Here is a 26,821-nt window from a genome sequence, read left to right on the forward strand (position 1 = left end):
TTACCTTATCCCCTTCTTCAAAATACTTCTGTCTCGTGCAAAATAAAGAAAATTCTACTTTTTGTGACAGTATTGCATTAAATTCATATTTCAGTTTGGTCAATTTATTCAAGTTTGATAAAGAGGATTCCCTTTTAAAACTAGATTCAGTGACTTCAATCTGTTGTTCAGGATCCTGGAGCATGGCGAGGCTCTCTCTCTTTTTGAAAGAAGCATGTTGAATAATGTACTCTCTTAAAAAGGCCTTTAATGCCTCCCATGCCACTCCAGCTGAAGGGGCAGTGGGCACATTGGTTTCTATATACAGGTTAATTTGAGACCTAAGAGACTCTTTGAAAGTTTCATCTAATAGAAGGCTGGAGTTTAGTCTCCACCTAGGGGTCCTAACAATGTTATAAGCAAACGTGTAGATAGACAGGGCTATGGTCTGAGAGAATTATGTTGCCAATAGTACTAGATGCTACTATTAGTACTAGACTACAGTCTAGTAGTGGATCCATAACTTCATTAAATGAAGTTATTCCATGCCATAGGTATTAAAGGCACTGCGCTGCGGTGGTTTGAATCATATTTGTCTAATAGATTACAATTTGTTCATGTAAATGGGGACTCTTCTTCACAGACTAAAGTTAATTATGGAGTTCCACAAGGTTCTGTGCTAGGACCAATTTTATTCACTTTATACATGCTTCCCTTAGGCAGTATTATTAGACGGTATTGCTTAAATTTTCATTGTTACGCAGATGATACCCAGCTTTATCTATCCATGAAGCCAGAGGACACACACCAATTAGCTAAACTGCAGGATTGTCTTACAGACATAAAGACATGGATGACCTCTAATTTCCTGCTTTTAAACTCAGATAAAACTGAAGTTATTGTACTTGGCCCCACAAATCTTAGAAACATGGTGTCTAACCAGATCCTTACTCTGGATGGCATTACCCTGACCTCTAGTAATACTGTGAGAAGTGAGTCATTTTTGATCAGGATATGTCATTCAAAGCGCATATTAAACAAATATGTAGGACTGCTTTTTTGCATTTACGCAATATCTCTAAAATCAGAAAGGTCTTGTCTCAGAGTGATGCTGAAAAACTAATTCATGCATTTATTTCCTCTATGCTGGACTATTGTAATTCATTATTATCAGGTTGTCCTAAAAGTTCCCTAAAAAGCCTTCAGTTAATTAAAAATGCTGCAGCTAGAGTACTGACGGGGACTAGAAAGAGAGAGCATATCTCACCCATATTGGCCTCTCTTCATTGGCTTCCTGTTAATTCTAGAATAGAATTTAAAATTCTTCTTCTTACTTATAAGGTTTTGAATAATCAGGTCCCATCTTATCTTAGGGACCTCGTAGTACCATATCACCCCAATAGAGCGCTTCGCTCTCAGACTGCAGGCTTACTTGTAGTTCCTAGGGTTTGTAAGAGTAGAATAGGAGGCAGAGCCTTCAGCTTTCAGGCTCCTCTCCTGTGGAACCAGCTCCCAATTCAGATCAGGGAGACTAAAGCTAAAGCTTATAGTTAGGGCTGGATCAGGTGACCCTGAACCATCCCTTAGTTATGCTGCTATAGACGTAGACTGCTGCGGGGTTCCCATGATGCATTGTTTCTTTCTCTTTTTGCTCTGTATGCACCACTCTGCATTTAATCATTAGTGATCGATCTCTGCTCCCCTCCACAGCATGTCTTTTTCCTGGTTCTCTCCCTCAGCCCCAACCAGTCCCAGCAGAAGACTGCCCCTCCCTGAGCCTGGTTCTGCTGGAGGTTTCTTCCTGTTAAAAGGGAGTTTTTCCTTCCCACTGTAGCCAAGTGCTTGCTCACAGGGGGTCGTTTTGACCGTTGGGGTTTTACATAATTATTGTATGGCCTTGCCTTACAATATAAAGCGCCTTGGGGCAACTGTTTGTTGTGATTTGGCGCTATATAAAAAAATTGATTGATTGATTGATTAAAGTCGCCCCCAAAATAACTGGATAATCCCCCATATCGGTTATTTTTTTCTCAAGTTGTCCAAAAAAGGTTGGCTCATCAATATTCGGAGCATATACATTGGCTGAAATTATAGTAGTCCCATGAATCTCACACAGCATTAACAACATCCTCCTGGTGTCATCTTGATGGCCCAGTCACATGGCACATGACGATTCCTGAACAAAGGGAAAAAGTAAAAAATGTCACAATTCGTTGATCAAAGGTGGACGAAAGCTTTTATCACCGAACAGTCTGCAAAGCAAGAGCGCAAAAGGGACGAAAGAGGAAATTAACAAAACCGAAGCTCACGATCTCGACAAAACACGCCTGGAGCCACAGCTGGAGCAGTGTGTGTTTGCGTCTCTGCGTTCCAGGACTCGGAGCTGGGACGGAGCTCATAGCGCCTGAGTCCTGGAGAAACTGCAAACAGAAGCTGTGGAGATCTGTGTGCACGTCGGTGGACCACCTGCTCTGGTTCCTCGTCCAGAACAAAAGCGGGATCATGTCCATCATTATCAGAATCCACACTGTCTGTTGACATGCTGCGCGCTCCGTCTTCCTCCAATTTAAAAAAAAAAAAGAAAAAAGTGCGCCGTGGTCACTGCTGTATCACAGTATTATGTTCTAAGCCATATATATTTATTTATAACAGAAAACTGTCAGAAGGGAGAATAAATATAAATATAAGTGTAAAGATAATTGAATATATCAGAACAGTAAATTAATCGGTGCGTGTGAACGCGCGCATTGACTTACATGCGGTTATTCCACCAGCTGATCACTGATCCACAACGTGAATTCTTCCTTCCAGAACAGCTCTTTATATCATCATTTTGATTCATCTACCTGTTGCCACATATACAGAAGGACTGGATTGTCATTCCTACACTCAGATTGTTATATTTAATAAAAATAATAAGCGCACGCAGGAGCTCCTGCTGCCAATGATGCTGCATTCAAGTACCGTCAGAAATTACACAACTTTTTTGTTGTTTCAAATTCAACAGTTGCTTGTGGCAAAATAATTAATTATATCCACACAAAAGATTCATTTTGGCCTATGTAAGGTGCCTGAGCCCATTGACGCTGCCCCCCACACAGATCAAAAAATCCAAACAAGCAGGCTGAGTTTGCCCTGTAATTTCCAATGTATATGAACGCAGCAGCAGCCTCAGCGCTCACAAACCGGCTTCTGCGCTGTGTGAAAACTTTCAGCTGCTCCAACAAAGTCAAATTAAACAATAACGTTACAAAAACTACACAAACGCTTAAAAAACATCAAGAACAACAGCAAAATGAGACACAGACGAATTCAGGTTTTCGTTGCCCTTTGTTCAGAATTTTCAACAGTTTAAAAATCCTGACGAAGTGCCCGCTGCAGGAACGAGGCTGCGCGAAGGTTAAACGATGCCAACGACAGTCAACGTAGGTCCAGATTTCTTGTTTCTTCGGGTCTTCATCACCCTTCATTAAGTGCCGTGTGACTGGGCCATTACACTGTTTAAGACATTTAAACTGTAAATGTTTACTAATCAGTGTTGCCACCCCTCTGCTTTTACCACTGCCACTGGCTGCGCCCACAAAGCCTGCCCAGCCCACACATAACCTCTGAGATTCCACAGGCGAAAGATGTGTTTCTTGGACAAAGATGATATCACACTTTTTAGATTTTATGAAGGACAGTACCTTCCTTTTCTTAATCACAATTTTAAGGCCCTTGACGTTCCAGCTCATAAAACTCAAGTTATTATTACTAAGATGTAATGCACAAGATACATGTAAAACAGAATGCACAGTAACCTACATAACCAGTTAGTGTTTTTGGCAACAAAAAAGAACAGTAATATTTACACACTTGACAAACTTGTCGAAACAAAACCCAAATAGCGTCCAGAAAAGGACACAAATCCCTCCCCCACCAAGATCCGTGATCATACACTTGACTCGAGCCGTCTTTTAAGCCCCCTGCTCCCCAAACTCTGGGCCAGGTGAGTAAATATCGAGGGGAAAAAAAAAACCCTGAGCCCAGCGTGAGATAAACTAGCAACAAAGAGTCTAATAAGAGATGTTACCAAATCAGCAGAGTATGTAATTTCAGATCCAGCCATACCACCACCAGGTGCCAAGTCTGAGTAGTAAACTCAAAGTGTCCCATGGGAAGGTGAAGAAAAACACAAAATAAAAGGCTTGTGCCTGACTGTCGCAGAAACTCTGTTAAAGTCAATATCTTTTCAGTATCCAAATATGTTGTTGATATAAATCAAATCACACAGACGTGTCCAGAAGGAGAAACAGAAGAGTACATGTTGCAGAAAACTACTTACTCCAAAAACCGAATAAAATTCAGAGCTTTTTTGTGGTCTTCAAAACGGCGGGGTCCTTGAGGGGTTTTCACAACAAGTACCGCAGAGTAGACCAGGGAGAAACGCAGATGTTTGCAATGTAGAAGCATTTTGCATTCATTAAACTTTACACACTTGTCACTCACAAACTTGGAATAATCCTCAAAAACCATGACGCGGTGCTCCTCCCAGGAAACGTCACCCAGTTTATCTGCGGCCTCAGCGATGCGCTTTCGGTCTTGAAATCTCAGAAATCTGACTATGAATGGTCTCGCTCGTGGGGGGTGGTCACCGTCGTGCCTCTTCGGCAAAGCTCCAATTTTGTGCGCACTCTCAATCTCCAGTCCCTTTGGGAAATCCAGGTTTAAAATCTTTGGTATGATTCCTTCCAAAAAAAGCACAGCATCATTATCCTCACAGCCCTCGGGGAATCCCACAAAGCGCAAATTATTCCTTTGCTCTCCATTTTCAATGTCATCTAGCTTCTGCTTAAGTGCTGCAACTTCACCAGCAGTAGCCGCAGGGTTAGCCTTTAGCCTCTCGTGCTCATCTTCCAGAAAACAGTCGGTTCTCCACCAATACGAGCGGCTATATCAGCTATCTTACTTTCTGTAGCGCTTGTGCTAATCCGTATTTCCTCCAATTTCTTGTTGTGGCCATCAGACTTCTCCACTATAAGGGCTGAGAGCCCGGCCAATTCCTGAGCCACTTCACTGGGAATGTGCCTCACTGTCGCCGCCTCAGCCTCCTCAGTGTCATCGCGTAATCGTGAGGCCATGTGGTTAGCTTGATTAGCACCAGCTGCTTCGTACGCCTTGCTCGTTCCAGCCCCACAGGCAGGTTTAGTAGAGTTTTTGGTCACGTTCGGCATGATCGCAACATGAAATCTTATCCAAAAAATTTTAGCGCAGGTTTCAGGACTCTTTGTTGCAATTTAGGTAAAAATATACACAGGGGAAGGCGCAGTTCACTCTCAAGCAGCTGTGCTTGCCAAGCGCGTCACGTGACTCCCCGGTAGCGCTCAGTATTTACTTATCAAATACTGTTCATTCAAGTAAAAATATTTTGATGTTAATGCACTATGTGCGCTTATTAGCTTTATATTTGTCCAGCATGAAGGGTGTGCTCACATTGACGGAATTAGAGCTTTTATTTTGAAGGGTGGTATCTGCAAGTGGTTGTTGAATTCATAGGTTCAGCGTGGTTGTTAAAGATGTTTTTGAGCATGGATAACAGAGCCAGTCGAGTGTGAGAGTGCACATTTCTTTACATGGGACGTGGTTTATTTATTAATGAAGGTAGATGGCAAATTACAGTCTACAGGATGTATGCAGTTCAGTCAAAATAAAAATATGAGGCATTAATTAGACAATATTACACAGGGCTGTAGCACTATACTTGCACAATATTCATCCAAACACAATCCGTAATAATTACAGTAATGTGCACAATAGCTTAGTAATTGCTGTTACATATCTAGAGTTTTGATCTCTAAACCGTACGCTGTTACCCGTGCACGGAAAATGACTTGTTTGACCTTCACCAGCAGCCAGCACCCCCCCACCAACATTACAGTAATTACCATATTTTCCAGATCACAAGTCACACTGGAGGACAAGTTACACCTTCTTTTCTGTATTATCAGGTCTGTATTTGGGATTTTTGTGCATTATTGAAGTGTATATTTTACTATTATTAGTGTTTATTCTTTTATTATTAGAATTTATTTTGTTGAGTGTTTTGATTCTTGGGAAAGCCATATAAATAGCTATTATTGCTAATATTAAAGATATAGGGCCTTTCAAATTTCACAAAACTGAGAAAATTTAGTTTGTACAGAAATCTAAGCATTATAATTAATGCTTGGATTAATTATTTGTAACATGTTACAAAATTACAGCTCATTTTAATGAAGAGGGCACATTTATCTTGGGAAATTCCATTGTAAATATTATATTTTCCTTCATCACCATGCAGACTAACTACAGGAGGAAGTGCGTGTGCACGTGTGAGGTTTTGAGATTATCTGTGGCCCATCTTGCATTAACATCCATAAGATTTCTTGTAAATCATTTCCAAATTTACCATATGTTGGTCATAGCATCTAGTACTGCACAGTATAGGCGGTACACGATATAAATTACATAAATTTGGTCTACGGTAGAGATTTGGACTCCACCGATCAATCATAACACAAGTTTTACGTTCTAGGAAAACTGTGAAATATCTGTGCTACTTTGCTGCAGACAGAGTGGGGGGTGTTCTGAGCTGAGGTGTGTCTCTGAGACTGATACTGTCTGATACTGCTTCGAGCAGTATATTCCGCACTTAGCAGTCAACTAAGCAGGGGTTCTGTCGCGGGCATGTCCGCTGAACACCGCAAAGCCATTGTTTATTTTCAGCGGACACTCCGGGCAGAGGTGACGTTCCATCATGACCTGAATCAAACATTTGAGAAACCACCACATTAAATAATGCAAAGATTTTTTTTAACCGGGTGCAGAAAGATAAAAATCAGCCAGGGAATGACTATTTACCCAGACTGACTTCAAATATGAAATTAATTTATTTATTGGGTTTTTTTTGGAAATGAGGAAGTGCTTACATCCTGAAAACTGTTCATGTATTCATAGCGGATGTGCCATCTAGTGTTCAAGAGATGAAACTTCAGTCATTGACCCAGCAATAAATAAATGTATTTAATTCTTTCACCAAAACATCAAATCTAGGCTTGCATCTTAGATGTACCTTCTAGCAAATTGAAACTGTAGTTTTTAGATCTGCACAATAAATGTATCTGTTTTTGTTGTCCTTTGTTTTGTTTTTTTTTAATCAATTTAGCTTTGCTAAGGGGCGATGTAACTCATTCAGAAACGCTTCCATTATAACTTTTACACTAAGTTTATATCGCGATATATACCATTACCATGAAGGGATTCAATTTATACTGAGATATGAATTTTAGGTCATATTGTCCAGCCCTAATAGCATCTGATGTCTTGAATTTCTCCCCCTCAGGTGTTTAAATTCTAAATTCTTTCCAGACAGCATAAATTTTTTATGACTAAAATCTTTAAAAAACTCAGTGGCACTGTACCTTTCATAACAAATATGATCTTTCAGTATTTAAGTCACACCAGAGTATAAGTCGCAGGAAATCCCAAACTAATAAAATAAAAAAAACAAACTGAGTTGTACTCTGGAAAATGTGGTGCTTCAAAGATGTTCTGAATGTGAATAATATTGTGCCTTTTCCATATGTTAAATGTTAATATCATGTTTCCATATTCAAGGCGCTGGTAGACCTCTCGGATTTCCAGATCTACCAGGAGCTGATCAAAGGCCGTGAGGAAAATTCCTTCTACAAGAGCTGTGCATCAGAGATGCTACGTATTGTCATGGAGGAGGGCTGCACCACTCGCAGCAAGGTGCTCGACTACCTCGGAGAGCGCTTCCGTGTGAAGATGAACCTCCCTGAGTGGTACACAGATGAGCAGTGTGCCCACTTTCTGCTGGAGTAAGAACTCAAACCTGTGACAGTCTGATGCACAGCATGCATGTCCTCTCAGTTAAAGGTGCTGTGTTGTCTCTTGATCAGCGAGTGCATCTGTATCCACCTGAAGTCAGATATGGAGAAGTTCTACCTGCTATGTTTAATGACCAGAAAGCTTTTCACCTTTGCCAAGCAGGAGTGCATGGAGGAAAATCCAGACAGCTTAATGTGTCAGGAAGTGCTCACTCCTGGTCAACTCTACCTCATGTTTCTCAAGGCGAGTTTGTTACATCTGCCATTTGTACCAGTGCTAAACAGTCGATGACTGTGTCTTAGAAGGTGGGGAATTTCTGCAACATGACACAAAGCATGATGGGTTGCATAAGTAATGGCACCCTTCAGTGTAACATAAGTAAATCATCACTTAAGTCAGGGGATACAGGGGTGTCATGGATCACAAAGGTCTCTGTTTCCTTTGGATGGGGTCTTTTAAGGCACAAATTAGATCTTTTTACAGATTACCAAAAAAAACAAAAAAACAAAAAAAAAAGGACAAAAGCTACTTAGGTTTTTTTTTTTATTTTTGAAAATAACTTGAGTAATGAAAATAAGGAACTTTTGTATGTGGTCCAGAATGAGAAACAAGGTGTCCAGTATTTTATTTTAAAATAAAATACTTAATTGTTGTATAAAATTGTAATATGAACATTGTCAGTGAATAATAAAAATAAGAAAAAGCCTTTGTCAAAATCAGGAAAAGTGCAAAAAAAGAAAAGGCGTAAGATGAGGATGTCTATAGTCTGATTCAATTTTATTAATTTATATAGTGCCAACTCACGATGAGGTCACCTCAAGGCACTTCACAGAACATCATCTGATGTGAAGGTAACAATAAATTTATGTTCAAGGTTAAAGTCCTGTTAGAAGTGGCCTCCATTGGTCTACATTGACCCGTTTATGCCCAGATTTTTTTTTAATAAGTAGAAAAAGTTGTATTCGTAAATGTCATTCGAAAATGACAGTGATACACTTCGGCAACAGCTGTTGTCAGTGGGGCAAAATGAGTTAAACTTTTTGAGTAAACATTTTGGTTTGAGTATTGACATTCAGGTTGGGCAATTATCCCATGTGGAAAACTGGTGCTTTGTGCTCATAACATCCAAATATTTTCACAGGAGAGAATGGCTGCTTGGTTGGCGTCTGTGAAGCTGTCTTTTGACAAGAGAGGCAGCAGACTGAGTCGACCATGGAGTGCTGAAAACATGATAAAACTGTTCAACATGGGCACTGACCAGACCAAGCCCTTTGAGTATCTGCTGGCCACTGGGAATCTCAGCTCCAGGACTGGTACGTCCGCACTGACAGCACACATTGTACTAGGAAAAATGGATTCCTGGTCACAAGTACTGGCAACCCTGTATTTTAGGTACATGTTTTAAAATATGTTCAGAAATGAATGCAAATGAACCATTTTATATATTTTCTTTAACCCTTTGGGGCCGTCGTATAAGATGGCTGAGTACAAGTTTTACTAATTTATAAATAACTTTTAATGATATGAGATCAATCAATCAACTTTTTTCTTGTATAGCGCCAAATCACAACAAACAGTTGCCCCAAGGCGCTCCACATTGCAAGGCAAGGCCATACAATAATTATGAAACACAGTCTACGTCTAAAGCAACATAACCAAGGGATGGTCCAGGGTCACCCGATCCAGCCCTAACTATAAGCCTTAGCGAAAAGGAAAGTTTTAAGCCTAATCTTAAAAGTAGAGAGGGTATCTGTCTCCCTGATCTGAATTGGGAGCTGGTTCCACAGGAGAGGAGCCTGAAAGCTGAAGGCTCTGCCTCCCATTCTACTCTTACAAACCCTAGGAACTACAAGTAAGCCCGCAGTCTGAGAGCGAAGCGCTCTAATGGGGTAATATGGTACTACGAGGTCCCTAAGATAAGATGGGACCTGATTATTCAAAACCTTATAAGTAAGAAGAAGAATTTTAAATTCTATTCTAGCATTAACAGGAAGCCAATGAAGGGAGGCCAACACGGGTGAGATATGCTCTCTCCTGCTAGTCCCCGTCAGTACTCTAGCTGCAGCATTCTGAACCAACTGAAGGCTTTTTAGGGAACTTTTAGGACAACCTGATAATAATGAATTACAATAGTCCAGCCTAGAGGAAATAAATGCATGAATTAGTTTTTCAGCATCACTCTGAGACAAGACCTTTCTGATTTTAGAGATATTGCGTAAATGCAAAAAGGCAGTCCTACATATTTGTTTAATATGCGCTTTGAATGACATATCCTGATCAAAAATAACTCCAAGATTTCTCACAGTATTACTAGAGATCAGGGAAATGCCATCCAGAGTAACGATCTGGTTAGACACCATGCTTCTAAGATTTGTGGGGCCAAGTACAAAGATAGAAACTTACTTTTATTTTGCTGAAAAGTTAACTCCGTGGACTTTTGAGCCAGCCATCCACCATCTTTATACTCCTCATAGAAGCTGTGTGATGACGTGCATAGTGTGAGTGTCCAATCGGAATTGGTTCACCGTCACATGGTTTTCCAATATCCAATCGTAGGGCAGAGCAGTCTCACATGGTAGACCAAAGATTGTTTGTAGAAGCAATGTATTACTCTTTGGCATGTGAATGCTGTCTGAATAGCCCTCTGGCTGCTGGCTCCATGCGTAAAAGCGCAGCGTTGCGCATATGAATTAAGGAGATCAGGGTAAGAGGGTCTTATACAACCTCATGTGGTCGACCAAAGAGTGTCTCTAAGAGAAATGATTCATTACTTGGCCAAGGAATATTGTTGAATAAGCCTCTCTCGCTCTCACTTGTAAAGTGCAGTTTACGCATTTGAATGGGGGGGGGTTAACAGGGCCTCAAACTGTGAAGAGAGGTTGTTTACAGTGCAGGAAGACATTCCAAGAGAGAGTCAAACTCCATGGAAATAAAAAGTTTGTGTTGGAAGTCTTTGTGTAATAGCAGACAGAAATTGCTTTGACTTTAAACAAAATGCGTAGACCATTTTGTATATATTGTTCAAAATGTGCATTTGTGTTTATTTTAGAACCTTTGTTTTTGTACATTGTATTGTACAAGATCCCAAACTACCTTTTATAAATTGTCAAAATAGTTGTTTATTATAGTTTGCTGTGTGTTTTGAATAAATGTGTGTGAAAATTATTTTCCACTTTATTTTTTTCTTTTCTTATTTCTGATTGTAAACCTTTATTACACTTATAAAACACCACTATAGTATATATATATATATATATATATATATATATATATATATATATATATATATATATATATATATATATATATATATATATATATATATATATATATATATATATATATATATATATATATATATATATATATATATATATATATATATATATATATATATATATTCTGAGGGTACAGGTTGTCCTGAAAAAAGAGACATACCACTTGATTGTGGGATGCAGGGTGAGCTTTTAACAGCAATAATAAAACATTTATGCCAGGCGAGTGAACTGTCCAGAAAATGCCCTCGGACCCCAGAGGGTTAAGAAATACAAGCAGTATGGTGGGAGACAAGTGAGGGAAGGTTGCATCACCAGTCATACTTTCATGGTGGAGCTGCAAAAAGAGGGACTTTCTCAACAAGAAAAGCCAGAAGTCACATGGGAGACTGAAGCCCAGGTTGCATCACTTTTGCACGATCACTCGGGCTTTGAGAACTGCCTCCTCTAGACATATTTACTATACAGCACCCTACTGTTTATATTTTAAATGATTAAAGTAAATGAAGTCCCAAGACATGTTTTATGACTTGAAAATATTAATGATCCACACCCTGAGCTGTCCAAAAGTGTAAATTCAAAGGGTGTCAGTCACTGTGTCCAGCATGTCTTTTATAGCTATTATCTAATTTCTCTTCACGAAAGCATTTGTTTTGTTGTTGCTCAGTAGCTTTGAGCTTTTTAAAAAATTCAATGATGCAAAATTGGTTTGTTTGCATTTATTCTTGAACATGTTTTAAATTGTGTACTTAAAATATCGTGGTGCCAATCATTCTGGCCAGGACTGTTTGTTATATTTGTAAAAATAATGAAACTCTTCTGTTCCTAGGTCTTGGCATGTTGCAGAACACAGGCCTGTGTGTTGTAGCTGACAAACTCAACTTTATCCGCTATTTGTCCCACTTCCGCTGCGTGCACCGAGGAGCAGCTTTTGCCAAAATGAGGACCACTTCTGTGCGTAAGCTGCTGCCGGAGTCCTGGGGCTTCCTGTGTCCTGTCCACACACCAGATGGAGAACCCTGTGGCCTCATGAACCACATGACAGCCAGCTGTGAGATTGTCGCACAAACTTTGCCCACTACATCCTTAACCACGCTGCTCTGTTCCCTAGGTGACTACTCGCACTTCTGCGATAGTGATCTGTTTTTATCTGTTTGTTTCATAGTTTTTCTGCAGTGTATTCTCTGCCAGTGTCAGATTAAGTTGTTCTTAAATGTCTTTTATGGTTTCCTCCCTCTCCTTACATGTCAAAATCATTTTTTTGGCAAGCAGTTCAGTTGTTCAAGGAGGTTATGCTTTCGTTTGTAGAATTACCCAAAAACGATCAGCCTTTATGACCTGAGGAGGTTTTTTTGCAGTTTCTGCCTAAAGGGCACCCCCAAAAGTGAAGGCATATTACTCTGAATGTGTGATAAATGAGTCAGATCTTCTATGCCAGCGAACAAAAAACTGTTGAAATTTTCAGTAAAATCACTGGGCTTCAAATCGTTAGCCTGGGTCCCACTGAATAATGAAGGATGAATAATGAGCCACGTAGCATGTTTTCTTTGCTACGAGAGGGTTTCCTCAACTATTGTGGGAGAATAGTGGCTCTTAGAGACATTATCTTCAGTTAACGAGGCTCCTCTCTGAGCGTGGCACTAATTTCAAGATGTTCAAAATTTAGCAACAACAGCATGGGGCAGTTTGTGTATGAGGTTTTAGAGGCATGTGCATAGTGCTTACGAGTCTGCTAAAAGCCCATTATCCGTGCGCCTGGCAGCTAGCAGGACCTGAGAGGCTATTTTTGGAGCGGCTGCCCTCTTGCGCACACAATTCCACCTGCCCAGTGCGCTGGACGCTGTATATAAAATAATTATTCTGTAGGACTAATCATTTTTTGCCAAACCTTGGATGCTGAAAAACCTCTAATCGCTTCTGGAATCACAGAGGACTGTTTCATCTGGGCGCTTTTTTTCCTCTCTTTCCTGCTCCATGTGGAATGTATTTTGAACAGCTTAAGGTAACTATTTTTAATGTTTTTATAGCTTGATAAAACAGTTCCTAGCTGTAAAAGTGTGTCTATAGTTGATTTAATATCTTGTTAATGGATCACATGAGCCAGCTCACAAGAGTAAATTTTTTTCAGTCAATATTGGATGAACACAAAGTTACAATTTCGATGACTGTGTGAAAGTGGATGTGTGTTTAAAGCCATGGAAGAAATAACTCCAGTGAAGCCGCTAAAAGCAGTGCAGAGCTGTGCAGCAACACAGGAGAGCACGCAAAAGACCAATTTTGAAGACAGAACACAGTTAAAAGTTGTATCACGGTGACTTGTAAGCTGCTGAAAAAATAAAGATATATATATATATATATATGCGCAAAAGAGCGATTTGGCAGAAATAAACAGATGAACACAAAGTTAATAGTGGGATCACGATGTGTGTGTGTTTAAAGCCGCAGAAGAAATAAAGCCAGCGAGGAGCACAGAGGCGGCTGTCCAGGAACCCTTGGTTCGATTTTAGCTGGTCTGGTGCATTACAGGTGGACAGCAGCCTGGCACACAGCGCACAACCGCGGGACTGTACTGGCGTGTCTATTTTTGGACTGCATTTAAAAAATGTGACATCTTTAAATGCTTCTGTGAATTGAAAACCCACACTATAATGGGACCAGGTGTGGGAGGGCTGGAGGTTTGGACCAAACCCATCATGCCTAAACGTGCGGCAACATTGCGTTATCATGGCACTATCACAGCACTACGTGGCTTAGCGTGACTGATGCGAGCCATTCGAGGCTGTAATGACAGGTTGGTCGTGGCTCAGTAGAGGCTGCTAACATGGCACATGTGGGGTACATAGAGGCGCCTTAGTAGCAGATACGTGATAGATGAAAACATGGGTCATTCTTCGAATAATCGCTGACACACCCATGCGTGGCTCATTATTCATGGATTGTTATTCGGTGGGACCCAGGCTTAAGAACTCTCAGGTTCTATAGTGTAGATGAAAACACTAAAATGCTCGAGTGTGATTGTCAAACCTCTGCTGTTGGCACGATGATGGTTTCTTAAATGTCTCTGAGCGCTTCCATTCTTGAGATAAAGGGAAGAAAACCCCCTTTCCAGAGGATATTACAGGATAAACATTTTCTGTTCACACAGAATTAATATAACCTGAGGTACGTTCTACAGATTGTTTTACAGATGGTAAAAAGCACAGGAATGTTTACTGACACTGATGTGCGCAGTCCATAAAAAGACAAAGAGTACATTCATACATGAAAAAGAAATTACTGAGGAACTTTGACAATAATTACTTTATCCCATCTCCCCTTATAATACCTGTTCAGTCTGAAATAAATTATGCAATAAGGCTTTTATCCATCATTATGCTGTATGCATGACAAGATTTTCATGGAGGCAGTAGAAGAAGAAATATTTTGTGGCTTCATTCGCTAACTACAATTTACATTAATTACTGAGGTGAGAAACTGGGGCTCGTATTCGAATTCCTCGAATTCTAAGACAGTTCTTATAATTTTCCGTTGGTAAGATGAAAGTTATTCACAAAGCATCTTTGGCCTCAAGAGAGCTCCTAAGGTGCTAAACTGGTAAGAGTAGTGAGGAGGACTTTTAAGAAGCCTAAGAGTGTCTTAAGCAGAGAAGATGGTGGAAAAGACAGAGAGGAAGCAGGGATATTCTTCGAATGTAGGATGACAGTGAGTCAGTAACACGCTACCGGCTTGATCTATGTAATTATTTTATGTTAATTTAATGTCTTAATGTATTTCTAAATAGTTTAGGTTGCTGTTATCATATTCACACATTAATATTATTCTTTTTATTATTATCGGTCTTATTCATACACTCAACAAAAATATAAACACAACACTTTTGGTTTTGCTCCCATTTTGTATGAGATGAACTCAAAGATCTAAAACTTTTTCCACATACACAATATCACCATTTCCCTCAAATATTGTTCACAAACCAGTCTAAATCGGTGATAGTGAGCACTTCTCCTTTGCTGAGATAATCCATCCCACCTCACAGGTGTGCCATATCAAGATGCTGATGAGACACCATGATTAGTGCACAGGTGTGCCTTAGACTGTCCACAATAAAAGGCCACTCTGAAAGGTGCAGTTTGGTTTTATTGGGGGGGATACCAGTCAGTATCTGGTGTGACCACCATTTGCCTCATGCAGTGCAACACATCTCCTTCGCATAGAGTTGATCAGGTTGTCAATTGTGGCCTGTGGAATGTTGGTCCACTCCTCTTCAGTGGCTGTGCGAAGTTGCTGGATATTGGCAGGAACTGGTACACGCTGTCGTATACGCTGGTCCAGAGCATCCCAAACATGTTCAATGGGTGACATGTCCGGTGAGTATGCCGGCCATGCAAGAACTGGGACATTTTCAGCTTCCAAGAATTGTGTACAGATCCTTGCAACATGGGGCCGTGCATTATCCTGCTGCAACATGAGGTGATGTTCTTGGATGTATGGCACAACAATAGGCCTCAGGATCTCGTCACAGTATCTCTGTGCATTCAAAATGCCATCAATAAAATGCACCTATGTTCTTCGTCCATAACAGACGCCTGGCCATACCATAATCCCACTGCCACCATGGGCCACTCAATCCACAACATTGACATCAGAAAACCGCTCACCCACCCAACGCCACACACTCTGTCTGCCATCTGCCCTGGACAGTGTGAACCGGGATTCATCCGTGAAGAGAACACCTCTCCAACGTGCCAAACGCCAGCGAATGTGAGCATTTGCCCACTCAAGTCGGTTAAGACGACGAACTGGAGTCAGGTCAAGACCCCGATGAGGGCGACGAGCATGCAGATGAGCTTCCCTGAGATGGTTTCTGACAGTTTGTGCAGAAATTCTTTGGTTATGCAAACCGATTGTTTCAGGAGCTGTCCAAGTGGCTGATCTCAGACGATCTTGGAGGTGAACATGCTGGTTGTGGAGGTCCTGGGCTGGTGTGGTTACACGTGGTCTGCGGTTGTGAGGCTGTTCGGATGTACTGCCAAATTCTCTGAAACGCCTTTGGAGACGGCTTATGGTAGAGAAATGAACATTCAATACACGAGCAACAGCTCTGGTTGACATTCCTGCTGTCAGCATGCCAATTGCACGCTCCCTCAAATCTTGCGACATCTGTGGCATTGTGCTGTGTGATAAAACTGCACCTTTCAGAGTGGCCTTTTATTGTGGGCAGTCTAAGGCACACCTGTCAAGGTCAGGTTTATTTATAAAGCACATTTACAAACAGTCAACACTGCCCCAAAGTGCTGTACAATAAAAGGATTTAAAATTATATCGTTAAATACAAGAACAAAATAAATCAACAAGACAGTAAAAGATGTGGCAGTGTTCAGCTCATCTTGTATTAAAAGCCAGTGCAAAAAGATATGTCTTTAAAAGAGTCAACTGAAGGAGCCAGTCGGACATTCAGTGGCAGAGAGTTCCAGAGCTTGGGTCCCACAACAGCAAAGGCTCTGTCTTCCCTGGTCCTTAGCTTAGATCTGGGACAGACCAGTAAACTCTGGTCCACGGAGCGCAGAGCTCTTCCTGGAGTATGCAATGACAGCATATCAGATAAATAGAATGGGGCTTGACCGTGAATTGATTTAAAAACAAGCAACAAAATCTTAAAATCAATTCTAAAAGCAACAGGCAACCAGTGCAGTGAAGCTAAAACAGGAGAAATGTGTTGGTGCCGTTTGGCTCCAGTGAGCAGACGCGCAGCTGCATTTTGCACCATCTGGAGACGATGCAGAGACGACTGATTAAGACCAACATACAAAGAATTGCAGTAGTCCAAACGAGATGTAATCAAGGCGTGCACAACCTGTTCCAGCTGATTTGGGGCAGGTAATGCTTGATTTTACTTAAAAGTCTAAGCTGGAAGAAACTTGTTTTGACCACTGTGTTGATCTGCTTCTCGAATTTAAAAGAGCTGTCTATAAAAACACCAATGATCTTAGCAGATGAACGACAGTAGGAGGCGAGTGAACCAAGGGCGGAAAGGTCAAGGTCACCAAAGACCACAATCTCTGTTTTGCTTTCATTTAGATTCAAAAAGTTTAAAGACATCCAGTCTTTGACTTCTTGAAAGCAAGTCTGTAGGATGGCAGATGAGTTTGTTTTAAGGTTCAGAGGTAGATAAATCTGCACATCATCAGCAAAGCAGTGAAACTGAATGTTATATTTCTTAAAAATTGATCCTAAAGGAAGCAAATAAAGCGAAAATAAAATTGAACCCTGAGGTACTCCACAAGTCAAAGGGGCTTTCTGTGATGCAAAGAGACCAAGGTTTACAGAAAAGCACCAGTCAAATAGGACTTAAACCATTTGAGCACTGTGCCATTTAATCCAACACACAATTCAAGGCGAGATAATAAGACCTGGTGGTCAACAGTGTCAAAGGCTGCAGTTAAATCCAAAAGCACAAGCACAGCTGAGCTGCCAGTGTCCATGATTAAAAGAAGATCATTAAAAACTTTTAAAAGAGCAGTTTCAGTGCTGTGCAAAGGTTTGAAACCAGACTGGAACTTTTCAGTTATGTCAAATGCAGTAAGGTGCAACTGTAGTTGAGTATAGACCACCTTTTCAAGTATTTTAGATAAAAATGATGTCTTAGAAATGGGTCTATAATTAGAAAAAATAGCAGGATCCAAATTATGTTTTTTTAGAAGGGGCTGTATCATGGCCTGTTTAAAGGAACAAGGAACGACACCTGAAGACAGAGAAGCATTAATCAGCTGTAAAATACAAGGGCCAACTGAATCAAGGACTTCTTTCAAAAGCTTAGCAGGAAGGAAATCCAGTGCACAGTCTGAAACCCTTAAATTTTGAACAGTTTTAGATAGTTCACACAGAGAAATAGGCTCAAATTGACTAAAAACAGCTGTGCACTCAGGAATGATGCAGGGGTCAGCGATGACAGTTGGCAAAGAAGATCGAATGAGTGAAATTTTGTCACTGAAAAACTGACAAAATTTTTCACACAAAGAAACAGAGGGAACAGTACCAGTTGAATCAATAGGGTTAACAATCTTGTTCAAAACATTAAAAAGAACCTGGGGTTTGTGAAGATTTATAGACACAATATTTGCCATATACTCTGATTTTGTGGTCTTAACAGCATCTTGATAATTCGCAAGTGAATGTCTTAAAATCCCCAGTGATACTTGAAGTTGATCTTTCTTCAATTTCCGTTCTGCACAGCGGCATTTCCGTCTGCGTGCGCACGTAAAATCATTGTGCCATGGCTCTGAGCATTTTGTACGCCAATTAGTGAAAGAGGCGTGCAAAACCTGTGCACTAATCATGGTGTCTAATCAGCATCTTGATATGGCACACCTGTGAGGTGGGATGGATTATCTCAGCAAAGGAGAAGTGCTCACTATCACAGATTTAGACTGGTTTGTGAACAATATTTGAGGGAAATGGTGATATTGTGTATGTGGAAAAAGTTTTAGATCTTTGAGTTCATCTCATACAAAATGGGAGCAAAACCAAAAGTGTTGCGTTTATATTTTTGTTGAGTGTATTATTTTATTTTATGATTACTTCTATTTTGTCATTTGATTTTTAAATGGACCACAATGGAAGTAAGTGTTTTCACTTTCTTGTGCCGTTCATGTAATTTTAACGTATTTACAATTATATTATGTACTTACATCATCTCTCTGACATCAATCTGTCTCGGGAGACAATGGCGCTGCGCCATGGGTCAGTCAGTAGTTGGGTTGCAGCGCCTGCTATGACTGAAAAGCCCGATCCTGGATCGGCACACTCTGTTGCAGGCGCTGCAGGTATAATTTCCTGTTTCTGTGGGTGCTGACTCTGCTCGCTGTCATCATTGGAGTCTCCTTTCTTCCCAATGCTCCTCCCTCCTCGCTTCTGCCAGCTGGATGCCACTCTTGGTGGTAAGCTGCCAGCTGTCCCGGTCTGCTGCTGATGTTTCCAGGTCTGTTGGGTTGATGTTGCTCGCTCTGAGGTCACGCTTACAGACATCCTTGTGGCGTAGTGCAGGCCGTCCTGTCGGTCTGGAGCCAGTGGCTAGCTCGCCATACAGCATATCTTTGGGGTTACGGCCGTCATCCATGCGGACAACATGACTGAGCCAGCGTAGCCATCTTTGGCTAAGTAGGGCAAACATGCTTGGGGCTCCTGCCCGAGCCAGTACTTCGATGTTTGGGACACGGTCCTGCCAGGTGATGCCCAGGAGTCATCTGAGGCAGCGCAGATGGAAGGCGTTCAACCTGCGTTCTTGATGGGAATACGGGGTCCATGTTTCGCTGCCATAGAGGAGAGTGAAAGACCTGGTGCACTTTCATCTTGGTGTTGGTAGTCAGCATGGAGTTGTCCCACACTCTCTTTGCCAGATGAGCCATTGCTGATGATGTTTTGCCAATCCTTATGTTAAGCTTGGTGTCAAGTGAGAGGTTACTAGAGATGGTAGAGCCCAGGTAAGTGAAGGTTTCAGTCACTTCAAGGGTATGGTGACAGATGGTTATGTGGGGGGCGTTACTGACATCTTGACCCATAATGTTGGTTTTCTTGATGCTTATGGTGAGACCAAATTCAGTGCAGGCAGAAACAAAGCTGTTGATAAGCCTTGTAAGGCTTCCTCTGTATGTGTGGTAAGGGCAGCATCATCTGCGAACAGCAGCTCTCTCATGAGAAATTTCCTTACCTTGGTCTTTGCACGGAGGCGGGCCAGGTTGAAGAGGTTGCCATCACTTCTTGTGTGAATGAAGACTCCATCTTCAGTCTGGTTGAAGGCGTGTCTCAGCAGCAGCAAGAAGAAGATGCCGAAGAGTGTTGATGCGAGCACGCAGCCCTGTTTCACCCCGCTCTTGATTGGAATGGGTTCTGAGGATGAGCCATCATACTGGACAGTACCTTTCATCTCCTCATGGAAGGACGTGATCATTTTCAGTAGATTGGGAGGGCATCCAATCCTCTGGAGTAAGGTGAAGAGACCTTGTCTACTGACAAGATCGAATGCCTTTCTCAGATTGATGAAGGTGATGTACAGGGGTCGGCATTTCTCGCGGCACTTCTCCTGGAGTTGTCGAAGTGGGAACGCCATGTCGACTGTTGATCTTCCAGCTCTGAAGCCACACTCTGCCTCAAGGTATACCCTTTCGGTGAGAGACTGTAGGCGATTCGGGGCGACTTGTGTAAAGGCCTTGCCAACAGTGCTGAGCAGGGAGATTCCGCGATAGTTGTTGCAATCGCTACGGTCACCTTTGTTCTTATACAGCGTGATGATATTTGCGTCTCACATTTCTTGGGGCACTGTCCCTTCTTCCCAGCACTGTAGCAGGAGTTCATGGAGGTGTTGTAAGAGAGAGGTGTCTTTCCCAGCCTTAATGATCTCTGAGGGGATGCCATCTCTTCCTGGTGCTTTGCCACAGGCAAGGGAGTCAATGGCCTTTCGTAGTTCCTCAACAGAGGGTGGAGCATCAAGCTCCTCCATGACAGGCAAGGGAGTGGTGTTCTCAACTACTGTGTCAGTGACGGTGTTCTCAACTACTGTGTCAGTGACGGTGTTCTCTCTGGAGTACAGATCCTTGTAGTGCTCTCCCCATCTCTCCATCTGCCTGCTACGGTCTGTGATGAGTTCACCTGAGGCCGATTTAAGGGGAGCGATCTTGATGGTGCTGGGGCGAAAGGCTTTTTTTCATGCATGCATACATGGAGCAAATGTCGCTGTAGTCGGCAGAAAGCTGGATGCTTTGACAGAGTCTCAGCCAATGATCGTTGGCGCATTTCCGAGCAGTCCGCTGGGCATCACTTCTGGCCTTCCTGTAGGCAGCCAGAGTCTTCTCAGAGGGATTGCTTTGTGATTGCTGGTTCCATTTCGGCAATCCCTGCTTCAAACCAGTCTGGGTTATGCCTCACTTCCTTGCCAAAGGAGTCCATGGCGGCTTGGTAGGTGGCGTCTCAAATGTGGTTCCACCTCGCTTCTGCACTGTCCCTCGGGCAGTTCTTTAGGGCTTCATTGATGGTGTTGGCAAAGCATGCACGTAGGTCTGGGGCCAATGTCATGGCTGTGTTGATCCGTAGGCGCCCTTTCTGCTTTGAGTGATGAATCTGTTTAGGTTGAAGGCGCACCTTGCTGCAGACCAAGGAGTGGTCAGTGTCGCAGTCAGCACTGTGGTAGCTTTGGGTGACAAGCATATGATTCAGTGAGGCCCTTCGGGTGATGACTAGGTCCAGCTGATGCCAGTGGCATGACCTGGGGTGTCGCCATGACACATGATGATAAAGCTTGGTGGAAAAGAAAATGTTTGTGAAACAGAGGTCATAGTAGGAGCAGAGCTCTAGCAGTCTCTGTCCATTCTCATTTAGCTTGCCGATGCCGTGACGGCCAGTGCAGCAAGGCCAGGAATCATGATCAGCCCCGATACGGGTGTTGAAGTCCCTGAGTAGGAACAGATGTTCTATTGCTGGTACGGCTTGGACTGCGGTCTCGATCTAATCGTAGAACTCGTCCTTTGCTTCAGGTTGGTAACAAGAGTGTGGGAGCATAGACGCTCAGGATGTTAACTGGTCCTGAAGATGTTGAGAGGCGGACATTGATTTATTAATAAACTCACACACCCACTCACATTTTTAATAGGTAGATAATTGGCATGTGAATGAGATATGTTCAGACATCTTCAAGCTGTGTAAAAATTCATTTTGTGGTTAACGTGTGGTCTTTTTGGCACTCTGCCATTAGGAGGCACACTTATTTTTCAGATGAAACAACACAGGGATGGCATCAAACAGTACACTTTTCACTTATGGTGACACTTAACTCACTAAACCAATTGAACTACAAAAACACAATAAATCAGTAACACTAACAACACTATTAAACTAACATGGACCACAATAACAACATTTAAAACCAAGAACTCCCATAATGCATTGCAGCACAAGAATTAACAGGTTTAGCGACTGGCCCGGTGATCGCTCAAATTTAATTTTGCTGAGTATCATCATCATGACATTAAATTATTTTCACAATTACGTATTTCTTGATGCAGTTATATGATTGGTTGATTTTACTGCTCGTTCATATGTAGGAGTGCAGAGTGTATTTTTTTTTTTTCCCTTTCCTTTTCTTGACAACCAATCACAGCTCTTACAGGACCACGTCATACCTAGCAATGGGGTCAACCCTGCCTCCTCACTAACATAGGAGTTTCTCTCAACTCTTTGCTCAGAGTTGCTCTCAGACACCTCTTGGTTCTCTCTTAGGCTGGGAGTCCTTGCCAGGGTCCTCGCCTAGGCTAAGTAAGGAGCTCTTTGAGAGGACTGTGCGATGCTTCGTGCATACGGGCCCAGATCTGTTTTGAACCAAAATGTTGAATGAAGACTGTATTATCCAAGTAGTAATAATAATAGTCGTAACTGTTAAATTGACCAGTCCTGCCAGTGACTTGACATGTGAGTTCCATACTCTTGCACTGTTAGTGGTAATCTGGCCATGCACAGTACGAGGGTAGGCTGAAAAGTTCTAAGGCTGACTATGATGCAGTTGTCGAACTGAACAAATTCAGGGTTATTTTTCTACATAGTCTCCCTGTAACTCCACACACTTCTTCCAGCGGTGCTTGAGTGCTTCGATTCCCTTGGCATAGAAGCTTTCATCTTGAGAGTCAAAATATTCCCCAACGGCAGCCATCACCTCATCTGCATTGATTGTTTTTTTTGTCTCTGGTTCAAAGTGGTGAACCCAACACTCATCCTGGGTAAGAAAACGTTCCATGTAATTGGCTGGATCCTCTTCAAATTGCGCCAAGTTTGCCTTCGACATGACTAGCCTGGTGCGTTTCTGATCAGGCGTCAGAAGACGTGGCACCCACCGAGCTGACACCTTTGACATTCCAAGTTCTTCATGCAGAATGTGTTCAATTCTCTCACGGGATATTCCCACAGCATCTGCTAGCTGATTAATCGTCTGTCGTCCATCACCATTTCATGAACAAGGTCAATGTTTTTCTGGGTTGTGGCTGTTTCAGGCCGCCCAGACCTTGGGTCGTCTTCAAGGCTCTCTCTGCCCCTCTTAAATTCAGCTGCCCACTTCTGCACTGTAGATATGGAGGGAGCTTCATCCCCTAATGTAGCAACCATATCCGCATGAATGTCCTTGGGCTTTAACCCCTTCTTATGCAGGTACTTAATCACACCACAATGCCAGATTTTGTCCATTTTTGCCGTTTCCCTCTACCACGAACTTTCAAACTTGGCTATGAACCACAAACTACCTCACAACCTGGAAGAAAATAACACAGTTAGTCATCAGAAGAGTTCAACTTAATGCATGCCAAGTTTTATTGAAATGGCATTTCTCCTTCTTGGTTAGCCTTAGAACTTTTCAGCCTACCCTCGTAAAGCGTGCCGTGCCCGGGAATGGCCCAGAACACTCACAGTTGCCAAGCGAACCCGACACAGTATGGAGTGCCTGGTGTGAATACACCCTGATTACATGTGCAGCACTTTGGTGACTTAGGCTGTGATTTGACAATGAATTGAAGTTAAAGAAAATCCATAGTTAAAATGCAAGCTGAAAAACAAAACTTCTTGAATAAATGTAGCATGTTTCAAAAGTAAATGAATAATTTTTTCATGCTTAATTAAACATCTGCCAAAAGGTTATACATAAAAGAAGCAAAAATAATTAAATATTTGCCAAAAGTTTATAAATGAAAGAAAATAATTAAATATGAGTGAATCCCTTTTAATTTTTTTAGTGTATAATTAAAAATGAAATACTACTTTCCATATGGTTATTGGTTATAAGCTATTGATTGGTTGAATTGACAACATGTTCTGTATTGTGGTCTGTACTGTTAGGGATTAGGGAGCTGGAGATTTTTATAATTTTGTGCAGCTCCATGTTATGGCATTTGCCACTATTGTTGAACCAGCGTCTGGAGAAAAACAAATTATGCAAAAAAGAAAACTGGCGGTTAAAGAGTGTTCTACACACTGGGTTTGGATGTTCTGTGTAGTCAGCCTCTTCGTTTTGCTTCCTGTACATGTTGTACAATAGGAACATGCGTATTTTGCACAAAGAGTGCTTGATGCACCCTTAAAGGACATGTTGCACGTTTTTTAACGTCCCAGTTAGCAACACAACATCAAATTATTCATGATTGTAAGTGTCTCTGCGCACATGTGCTCATATTTGGCAAATGCAAATTTTGGCAATTTTTTTTTTCTCTCTCTCTCTCCCTGAGGAAGTTAACAGGTGCATTTCTGGAAAATTCCTTTTACTTCTGTGCTGTAACAGTCTGAACCAAACATTTTTAAACCATAATCTTTCTTTGTGGTGGCCAAGGTGTTACTCCAGTGGAGGGAGCTCCTGGACAGGCTTTTTCAGACTGTTACCCTGTCGTTCTGGATGGGTCTATGGCCGGATGGGTGGAGCATGAGTTGGCTCCCATTGTGGTTGACTCATTGCGTAGGTTTAAGGTACAGTATGAATATACAAAGTGGGTTTACTGTTGACTTTTGTGTGTACAGTCTATCAGTGTACTTCAAACATGTACATTCAGGTAATGAGAGAGAAGATCCCTCCGTGGACTGAGGTTGTCCTTGTTCCCAAAACCGGCAAGGCTAGCTTGTACCCAGGCCTGTACCTCTTTACCACACCCTGTCGCATGGTGCGACCTGTTCACAACCTAGCGCTTGGCAAAGAGGAATTGATTGGCACATTTGAACAGGTAAATTTACAAAATACAGCTTTAATTCCAGTAATTGAAGTGTTTAAGTCAAAATGATGGGTTGTTTTGCTTAATGGACAAAAAGAAAAATTACATAAGAGCATCTTTTTTTCTTCCTTTTTTTTATGCAACTTCAGCTTTACATCAGTGTAGGCATCATGGAGAATGAGATTGAACCAGGTGTGACGACACACCAGGAGCTCTTCCCTCATAGTATGCTGAGTGTGGTCGCAAACTTCATCCCATTCTCTGACCACAACCAGAGTCCTAGGAATATGTACCAGTGTCAGATGGGTAAGTCAGAGACCACTGATCTGAAAGACAAAATTCCATCATGTATTGAAGGCACCTTGAATTTCATAAATTTCAATCAGGAATAACCTCTGTATGTGTTTCACCTAGTGGTCATGATTCAACTGTTTTTCAGGAAAACAGACAATGGGTTTCCCCCTGCACGCATTCATGGATCGATCTGATAACAAGCTGTACCGGCTGCAGACACCACAGAGCCCATTGGTCAGGCCCTACATGTACGACCACTATAACCTGGACAACTACCCCAGCGGCACGAATGCCATCGTGGCTGTCATATCCTACACGGGCTATGACATGGAAGATGCCATGGCAAGGATACAATAATTTAACTACTTCTTCCTCCTAGAATACTAATAATGGACAAATGTAAAAACTGACATCCTGACACTCTTTGATGATATTAGATTGTGAACAAGTCATCCTGGGAGCGAGGTTTCGCCCATGGCTGCATCTATAAGACAGAGCTTGTGGACCTGGCTGACAAGGTGAAGGGAGAAGAAGGTGTAGTGTTCGGGACCAAACTGGGAGATACCAGAGTCAACGACAGACTGGATGGTGATGGACTGCCCCGCATTGGGTCAACACTTCACTGTGGAGACCCCTTCTACAGTTACATCAACCTCAACACAGGCCAGAGCTTCATCACCTTCTACAAGTGAGTGTCAGCGTTTCCTAATTTTGCAATGTGAAGGATTTATTTTACATCTTTTTCAAGGCGTTAGTAAAGGAATTAGTATCACATCATCCTTGTACCAAATCCTACCTACATGTTTTTTAAGACATGATGATTGTATTACTGGATAAAAACCGCTGTCACTTAGTTTTCCGTAGGCATGAGTCCAATGTGGCATGTCAAGTATGTGCTATCTCATGCTATCAAACACGTCTGTAAGAACCCCCGGGGGATAGTAGTTGTGTTACTTTTGATATTGCAGCTTACGTACATTTATTGATGACATAAAAGTAGAGAGACTGGAATGCCAACTCGAGCTCATTCTATTGAGTTCTGTTTGTGAGCTTGCGACCCCGAGATTTCAGCCACTCGGCCACTTCCAGTCGTCTGCCAGCAGTAACACCAGATGCGCTTGTAAAGGACACTTTCTGCATGTTTTCTTGGGTTTTCTGCTGTGGCTTCAGCAATTTATCCCCTCGAAGTATGTTCAAAGTGTAGCTTGAATGAAGTTCTTGTTGATTTTAAACCAAACCAACAGAATTAATGCCTCGCAGATGTGAAGAAATCATGAAAAACTGTGGTTATACAACTAAATACTAGTTTAGTGATTCACAGGATTGATAAAAAAGCAGTTTGAACATAATAGTTTTGAGTTTGTAGCATCAACAGCAGATGCTACTATTATTGTGAACACCCCCTTTTCTACTTTTTTTTTACTAATAGCCCAATTTCATAGCCTTAAGAGTGTGCATATCATGAATGCTTGGTCTTGTTGGATTTGTGAGAATCTACTGAATCTACTAGTACCTTGTTTCCCATGTAACAATAAGAAATATACTCAAAACCTGGATTAATCTTTTTAGTCACATAGCACTACTATTATTCTGAACACTACTGTGTGTATATATATATATATATATATATATATATATATATATATATATATATATATATATATATATATATATATA

The 26,821-nt window shown here is 41.6% G+C and overlaps 1 protein-coding gene across 1 annotated transcript in view; it reads left to right on the top strand.

Annotated features, from left to right (window-relative positions):
* Positions 1–26,821, top strand: part of polr1b (RNA polymerase I subunit B) — a 43,571-nt gene that overhangs the window by 8,045 nt on the left and 8,705 nt on the right. Inside the window, exons 6-14 of the mRNA XM_034185046.1 lie at positions 7,615–7,838; positions 7,920–8,091; positions 8,990–9,161; positions 11,953–12,234; positions 24,478–24,611; positions 24,695–24,862; positions 25,000–25,156; positions 25,290–25,486; positions 25,582–25,832. Coding sequence (XP_034040937.1) covers positions 7,615–7,838; positions 7,920–8,091; positions 8,990–9,161; positions 11,953–12,234; positions 24,478–24,611; positions 24,695–24,862; positions 25,000–25,156; positions 25,290–25,486; positions 25,582–25,832 — 1,757 coding nt within the window. The remainder of the gene's footprint in view (positions 1–7,614; positions 7,839–7,919; positions 8,092–8,989; positions 9,162–11,952; positions 12,235–24,477; positions 24,612–24,694; positions 24,863–24,999; positions 25,157–25,289; positions 25,487–25,581; positions 25,833–26,821) is intronic.

Source organism: Thalassophryne amazonica, chromosome 13 (assembly GCF_902500255.1).
Source record: "Thalassophryne amazonica chromosome 13, fThaAma1.1, whole genome shotgun sequence".
In the NCBI taxonomy this organism is placed as follows: domain Eukaryota; kingdom Metazoa; phylum Chordata; class Actinopteri; order Batrachoidiformes; family Batrachoididae; genus Thalassophryne; species Thalassophryne amazonica.